This window comes from Haemaphysalis longicornis, unplaced genomic scaffold, assembly GCF_048455015.1.
Source record: "Haemaphysalis longicornis isolate Haplotype H1 unplaced genomic scaffold, Haemaphysalis longicornis Haplotype H1 scaffold_2, whole genome shotgun sequence".
Lineage (NCBI taxonomy): Eukaryota > Metazoa > Arthropoda > Arachnida > Ixodida > Ixodidae > Haemaphysalis > Haemaphysalis longicornis.
Window position 1 is genome coordinate 195601542 of NW_027526295.1, and position 8582 is coordinate 195610123.

The 8582-nt window shown below is 43.8% G+C and overlaps 1 protein-coding gene across 2 annotated transcripts in view; it reads left to right on the forward strand.

The window, feature by feature from the left end:
• LOC144169742 (putative sodium-dependent multivitamin transporter) overlaps positions 1-8032 on the forward strand; it is a 97893-nt gene extending 89861 nt beyond the window's left edge. For both annotated transcript variants that reach the window (XM_077699067.1, XM_077699066.1), the window contains exons 11-12: positions 3099-3309; positions 4340-8032. In XM_077699067.1, coding sequence (XP_077555193.1) covers positions 3099-3309; positions 4340-4378 — 250 coding nt within the window. In that variant the 3' untranslated portion in view covers positions 4379-8032. The remainder of the gene's footprint in view (positions 1-3098; positions 3310-4339) is intronic.
• The last annotated feature ends 550 nt before the right edge of the window (positions 8033-8582 follow it).

Genomic DNA, 8582 nt, shown 5'->3' on the forward strand with positions numbered 1-8582 from the left:
GGCGTTCAGCAGGCCGAGCATGCGCAGTGGGGGTGTGGACGGCGCAACAACGACAAGGGATCGGACATAGCCCCGTCGCATCTAATAAAATTACACCATCTTCCCGTAGGGGAACCCTGAGTAGTATGCGAAACAGCCACGGGCTCAACGACGAACTGAAAACTAATGGGCACCTGAATCGACCCCATGGCTACTTTGCATACTATACTCAGGGTCCCCCTACGGGAAGATGGTGTAATTTTTTTCTGCCTGATTTCGCACGTTAATGCACCGCTCTCCAAACTGCTTTGGCCATTTCTAATTGGTGCAGTCGGGTAGACGTCGGCTTCATAACGGGAGAGACTCAGGTTCGATTCTGACCACTGGAGGCGCTTTTTTAGGCGCTTCCACAATCATCATCATCATCGTCAGACAAAACTGGCCTTGCTGCCCCGCCTTGGTGGCGCTCACGGACGAATCACTGGAGCAAAGAAAGCTTCGCTTTAATATTTGCATAAACAACTGAACTGAACAGCAGCTGTACAGACACAACTGAACTACAGCAGCAAAATTAAAAAAAAAAACATTACGCATGTAACACTCAGTTCCGCCTAAGACGCCCGAGTACACTTCTCTTGTCCAGGGCATCCGATTATTAATTGCGTCATTAGCGGACATTTATTTTAGGGAATTAAACATTGTTACCAAACAGTTGCGCGAGATACCACCGCCAGCAATTGTAACCTTGTGTGATACACATCCTGCATGTAAACATAGGGTGCAGATATTATTGAAAGTTCAGCTACCTGCGACGAGCCGAGGGTGTCCGAAAAACCCTCATTAAATATACAATTCGCATCGCAGTCATTTCCTAGTTTCCATTTTGTTCTGTACTAGTGGCTATGACTAGATTTAAGGGCAGCTTGGACATTGCGGCGGGCAGTTTGTATTCAAATTCAAATTCAGTGTTATTTCTAAACATATTACAATGGTGATGATCTCCACGGCAAAAAAAGCTGTCGCCACAGCTTCACGCGGCCAGGGATCCGAACTGGCAGCTCAACGACGATAGTACAAAGTAAAGTGCAATTTAAAATAAGAGCAAAATCTGACAGTGCATCCTATTTGACAAAATTGCATAATAATAGGCTGATAAAGGGCACCAGATATACCGGTGCCATAAGCTTGGACGAATTTGCTCCGCGTTATATAATCAATTGCAGGACAAAGGATATACCGGGCAATTGATGCATATTTACACAAACTACAAAACAAGCACAACTCAGAAACAGTCCTTTCCGACGAACATATATTGCGTAAGCAAGCACGTGTTAACGTCCCATAATTTTTGCTAAAACTCTATAGTTTATTCAACATGTTTGGAGTGTTGTATGCCAATGACTGCCAAAGATAATTGGTGTGTGGGCGTGGAACGAGCCATTGTCCCGGGACACGAGTTGTACAAGCATAGTTGTTCGTAATTCTATACCAAATAGGCGACCTAAAAGCTAGTTGAAAGCTGGTTAAAACTACGATATTAACTCTCTGAGTCATGTATATACGCAGTATGAACGAGGACTATACTGTTAGCAATTATTACATTGCCTATAATGGAATTGTCGAGGCACCGCGTACTTGAAACGTGGCACACAAGAAGGACGCGGCGCTGCGTCTGCATCCTACTTCTGTATCCCGTTTCAAGTTCGCCGTACCTTGGGATTGTCAGTATGCCAACTAGCCCCTCAATCTACGCTAGTCGACCATCATTTGGGAGGATGGCTGAACTCGAAGCTAAACCAATGAACCGCGCAATCATCGAAGGCTTTGCAAGGGGTCAGAAGACTGGTAAACATGCCAGTGAGTACAATTAAAAGGTGCTAATCAAACGTAATTGAGTAATTTGTGCCTTTTAAAATTATTTAGGCACTGGAGTCAGGTGGAAAGTTTTAATATGTTTCGCGTTATGCAAATCCTTCCAACCGAATATCAGTCAGCAGATTCGGGGAGCTGTCCGTCTGTTAAAAAAATTTCACCATCTTCCCGTAGGGGAACCCTGAGTAGTATGCGAAGCAGCCATTGGGTCGACTCAAGTTACCATTAGTTTTCAGTTCGATCGCGGCGTTGCGGGAGGAGAATGAGGGGAGCGGAGCACGCGCGCGCGTCATTTATACCGCGGAGCTACAGTGGCTCCCCCAGCGGAGTATGCAGCGGCTACAGTCGCGTCTCTAACCCTAAGCTGCTTCGCATTATCGCGCGCGAAGCCGCAGGTGTTGCCATTCATTGCGCAATCCCGGAGAGGAGAGGAGCTTCGGAGAGGAGAGGAAGAATGCCGGAGAGGAGAGGAGGAATGCCTCGCATGCTACTCAGGGTTCCTTTACGGGAAGATGACGACGGTGGTTGAACGCGAAGCTATCTCGTGATGAATTCTTTGGTTGGCCAACCCCTAGGGGCATCCTGCCACAATCATCATCAGCATTGCCTGGCCAGGCATGCGCAATGGGGGTGTGGACACCACACAACGGCGCCCACCCAACGGCGGAGGGAACAGGCTCGACCATAAGCTGCTTCGCATCTAAAAAACTACGTGTTGCCAAAAGGTTACAAAATGACTTGGAAGCATTTACAGGTTTATCAATTTCGAAAGTTACACCGCACATCCACATCAAATGTGGTAATGAGAGTTTTATACTGTAGCGCGTCGTTCCTTGCATTGTACGAACTGCTTTACAATTACAAAAACCTGGCAACCTTTCGCTGTTCTTATTTTCTTTGCGCGAGTTCCTTATAACTGCGCTACAAGGCCGTTTAAAAAGCTTTCCGAAGGCCGTTGAACCAATTGTGCATCAAGTGACCCATTGTAAATACATTGGGCGAACTTGTATGCGAGCGTTCAATTGTCAATTAAAAGTTGTCGCGTAGCACGGCCTTTACGAGGAATGGGCAGGAAAGCTGCTTCGGAGCTTTAAAACCTCGGACTTTTTGCACCGGTAAAACGTGAGAACACTGAGCCTTGCCCTCAGTTGACCGGTTCTTGGGACCGTTTCTGCAAACAACTACTGCACTGTGTCCACCAAAAAACCACTCATCTAATACCAGTTTATTTGTTGCTTGCAATGCAGATATGTGCTGCCCCTGTACCGACTGTCGTACCAATGGTACAGTGGGCTCGGCTGGCTGATTGTGGTTGTGGTCGGCTCGCTGGTCGCACTGCTCACGAGAGGCGCCGATGACGTCGATCCCAGATTGCTTAGTCCTCTGATTCGCAACACCACGGAAAGGCATAAAATCTCGCTGAGCAGGCCGGATGACCCATTGATCACAGATCCCCAGGTTTGGTTGATTTTTTTATGTCTACCTTTCGATATGTTACCTTTTTTCCATGTTGTTCGGTTAGCCCCTCATGCAGTGCAAGGAAATGTACCGTGGATCACTAATGTTCTAGTTATTTCAGGGGGCCTTTATCTCAGAGAGAGGTCAGTTATCCCGTCTGCGCGTTTGCGCTGTCAGAGCTTACTACCTGTACTTTAGGCCTCGGGAACCAAAAACAAGTCTTTGAAAAAGCATAACAGCTCATGGTGAACACAGTGCGTGATGGTGTGGCAATTGTTATAACGAATATTAGCGCGTGGCTGCATTATCCGCCCCGAGTAAGCAATGCATTCCAAAATTTTCTTTATATGCAACCAATTTTAACCAGTCAGGTTCAGCAGTTCCTGAGAGCATCCGCCTATGTGTTTCAATGCATTTTCTGCATGGCATTGAAGAGGAAGACGGGGGGAAGCTTCCCCCTCACTCGCTGCAGTAGGGATTCGCCACGCAGTATTGTTCGCGCTGTGAGAAAAAAAAACAGTGACTGCCATGTATTTTTGCTCTCTTAAAACTGCCCGAATACTACATTACTGACATATTATCCCATCGGCGCCATTACACCTTTGTCGCCAATGACGATGCCTCACCTGCCGCGCCTCCACGCAGCTACACGTACCAAGCTCTGGCGCGAACTTGCATCAGCCAGTTTTCCCCTCGAAAAACCCATTGAACCCTATGCTTTCTTTATAGACCATATTCCTTTTTCTACAAACAGCTATTATTGACGACATGTTTTTTTTACATTTTAAGAGCATGTGCGTTGAAAGCCTTAGTTGTGGCCAACCTCAGTTGTACATGGCAGAATGGTAGGTAAGGGAGACGTAAATTTGAGGCAGTAAATATAATTCAAGCATTGTATAGCATTATGCATGTTGCCGTGAGTTAGGCGATAACAAATTTATCATTGATTTGCGTTCTCGTAAAATGAACGACTTATGGCCCCGCTATCTGTGATACACGCTTGTCTAATCAGTGTGATATTTTTTTTCAGGTTCCCATGAAAGTGATCAAAAATAGCATTCCTGCATAGCGCTGCAAAGCATTCTTCGTTCCAGCAGACAAAGAAATAATGTTCTGAGGGGCCAAGCCATCATGCGAGCAAAGCCATCTTTATAAAAAGATCTTAGAAACATCATGTTCTTGTAAATAACTATTCACCTGTACCTGTATGGGTCTGACTTTGAAAGTTATCTGTTTGGTCTGTCTGAAGCCGGCCACGCAGGTTACTCTTTGCAGACAAATCAGAAGAGCAGCTAAGTATTCTCACCGACTGAGGCTGAATGGTCTTCACAAATTCCCGCTCAATTCTTATCAAGATTGCGAACAATGATGTCGGTGTCTTTTGTGATCTTTATCGTGTCATTGAAAACAGAAACCCGTTGTGAGAACAGCTTATGAATCACCGTGGAAGATCGACAACTTTGAATTATCAAGTCAGTCACCCGCAATCAAATTTTGGTTCCTGGATTTTTGCCATCATCGCCACTCAAATCAACCAAAGCATTTCAAATCTTCACATGTCCACATAACAAGATTTGTCATGGCAATGTATAGGAAAATGTTTTCCCCGCTCTCATTTTTACTTCTCCTGTTTTTATTCATCCCTTCGTTCGCTCGCAGCAGTAAAAGGCAGGAATTAATGTGCCAAGCACGATTAAAATTACACTCTTTTTTGATGGAGGCGTAAAGCGAAAACGCCCGCGTGTAGAGATTCCCTGGGTGACCAAATTAATCCAAAGCACTCCACTACGGCACCACTCATAGGCCCATGTGTAGCTTCGCCACGTTAAATCCCGCAATCAATTAATATTTTTATTAAATGCTCAAGCTTTTGTATGCGGACTCCACGAAGAAGCCCGTCTGTGCGTCTGTAATTGTTGATGTGGCACATTTTCCTCTGCATGCAAAAATGGCATTAATAAAATGCGATGAGGCTTTCATATTTTGCTATCACGTCAGACAACTTGTATCGCCCCCAAGAAGCGTGTGTAATGATTTGTGTAATGCATATATGTGTAAAAGGGCTTGGTTTATACTTCTTCGTGGGGTTTTATGAAGTATTTATATGGGGCTCCTGGACCTACATATTTTCATACAAAAACTGTCTTATTGTCTACGGAAAAAAGTCTGCAGAAATTGAGAGAATTATCCACTAATGCGTAGCATTCTTATGCCGCTTGTCTTGAGTATAAGTTTCTTCCGGCCATTTTTTGTTTTTCTAAATCCTGGCCGACCAATTATCTCCATTTACGCTATTACAACTATTAGAAGTGGAACGTTCGCGAAATCTGCGTTATTGTGGAAATGGGGGGCGTTACACAGTTCGGCATTTTCTGTAATTTTTTTAGATTTTTCTTATTTTTTAGTGTTTCAAAATTTTTTCTACTAGTTATCTTCATTTACGCTATTATAACGATTACAGGTAGAACTGCAGCAAAATCTGAATTATTGTGGAAATACAGGTTGTTATACGATTTGTCATTTCTCGAGCTTTCTATATTTTTGTTATTTTTTTCGAGATTTTGTTCGACCAATTACCCCCATTTACGCTATTATAACGACTCCAGGTGGAACTTACCCGAAATCAGCATTGTTGTGTACAGCGATGCGGTATACGTTTTGCTATTCTCCTTCATTTTTTAATATTTATCTTATTTTTTGGTTTTTCAAAATTTCGTCGGGCCAATTACCTCCATTTACATATTCTAACGATTACATTTGGAACTATTGCGAAATCTGCAATATTGTTGAAATGCAGGGCGTTATACGATTCGCTATTTTCTGTAATTATTTTATATTTTTCTTATTTTTTAGTTTTTCAAAGTTTCGTTCCACCAGTTATCTTCATTTACGCTATTATAATGATTACAGGTGGAACTTCCGCGAAATCTGCATTATTGTTGAAATGCCATGTGGTATACGTTTTGCCATACGCCATAATTTTTTAACATTTTTCTTATTTTTAGTTTTTCAGAATTTCGTCCGACGAATTATCTCCATTTATGCTACTATAACGATTACATTTGGAACTTTCGCGAAATGGGCATTATTGCGGCAATGCAGGGCATTACACCTTTCGCCATTTTCAGAAAATATTTTCTATTTTTCTTATTTTGTTAGTTTTTTCAAAATTTTGTTCCTCAAATTATCTTCATTTACACTACTATAACGATGACAGGTGGAACTGTCGCGGAATCTGCATTATTGGGGAAATGCCATGCGGCATACGTTTTGCCATTCTCCGTAATTTTTTTTATATTTTTCTTATTTCTTTAATTTCTAAATTTCGTTCTACCAATTATTTCCATTTACGTTATTATAACGATTACAGGTGGAGCTTTTGCGGATTCTCCATTATTTTGTTTGTGGTAATGCAGGGCGTTACACCTTTCGCCATTTTCAGTAATTTTGTATATATTTCTGATTTTTTAGTTTTTCAAAATTTCGTGCGACCAGTTATCTCCTTTTACGCCATTATAGTGACTACAGGTGCAGCTTCCGCGATATCTGCATTTTTTGGAAATGCAGGGCGTTACACAGTCCCGGCTGTGGGGGGTACTCGGCAAAGAATGCTACGCATTAAAATGTCTTCCGACCAATACGATCGTGCATAGCCGTGAAGCCGAATTTGAAGAAGCTCTGTTTGTTGCGTTTTCTTGGGATACGCGAGGCTTTATGGAGGCACTTAGTAAACTGCCTCGGCAAATTTAGTAAAGACCACCTTTATGATGCCTGAAAGCTAATGCCTTCTTAGACATGCTTGTTTAGTAGTGAAGTCGACTTCGAAGATTAAACAATTCTCTCTTGGGAGTCCTCTTGGGAGTCCTTTTAAACTTTTTGTGGTATGCGTTAATTTTACCTGCCATGGTGGCTCAGTGGCTGAGACGTTGCGCTGCTGAGCCCAAGGACAGTGGTTTAACACCGGTCCTGGCGGCCGCTTTTCTGATGAGGTCGTAAAACTAAAAGTCCAGCGTGTCAACATGTCGGCGCGCACGCCATAAATAGCCAGGTCGTTTAAATTAATTCGCAACCCACCACTACAGCGCACGTTGGGTATAAGTTTGGTGCATGAAACCCACAAATTTGTTTTTTTTTTCTTTCATAACCATGGCATACCTTTTCTTTTCATTTCATGAAAATATTCACTCATTTTTTCACGCTTTAAGCAAGACTGCATTTGTGTATTTTTCCAGCCTCTTTATGGCGGCTTTATGTTGCTGCAATGAGTTGTGTGGTGTCTTGTGTATACAGTTTAGGGGTACCCTAGCTCGAATCTCGCGTGCATGCAGTCGGTGATATAGACCTCAATTTGAAACGAAAGTTAGTATAGTTATATTCTGATCTACAGTGTTTCATGCAGTGATGTGTCCAAATAGTTTGCAAATCATTCATGCGAGCCAGAGAAAAGGCGTTGCTGAAATTGCGGCAAAAGTGTAGCAAAACAGTGCTTCTTTTCCGATTCTCATGTCTACTGTGAGACATATTTAACACCCAGACATTAACAGCTAGGCATCTATTACACATGACTGTTACGAATTCGTCAAGATGCACTGCAGCACTGCTCCCATGTTGTGGATCGATGTGTGCTAGCTTACGAGCCGGTCACCAATGCTGAGTGTTTTGCAAGGGCCCTTACACCTTTAGTGCATGTAATGCAGAATGAATAAATGGTCTTTGCGGTGTCTGCCTGCATTCACGAGACTTTATGTGCATGCCCATTTTTTGCAAGTGTTTACAATGTGCTACAATAACCATAGGATGTGAAGGGTTCTTTAATTTTTTATTAGCTCTTGCCGTCACGAAAACGGTATAATAATCTGAACTTTCGCGGCGTGCAGCCGGATGGGTGCAGGGGACAAAAAAATGACACCACCTTCCCGCGAGGGAACCCTTAGTTGATGCGAAGCATCTCGGAGGTTCCGAAACGTTCACGAGATTGGGTATCCAAATAACGGAAAGTGACGGAACTCCCGACGGCGCAGCGTGACTCAACCGAAGCAGCAACTGAGGGAGCGGCGCGCGGACCGGGTTTATTATATAGAGCAGATGGAGTGGAGAGGAGGACATGAGAGAGGAGACGCGCATGCGCGCTTATCGCGCAGCTGCGGTGATGAGTAGCGCTCGCGCTATCGCACAGCTGGCGTGGAGAGGGAGAGAGGAGGAGCAGCGCGCGCGCCATCGCACAGCTGGTGTGGAGAGGGGAAGAGGAGGAGAAGCGCGCGCGCTATAGCACA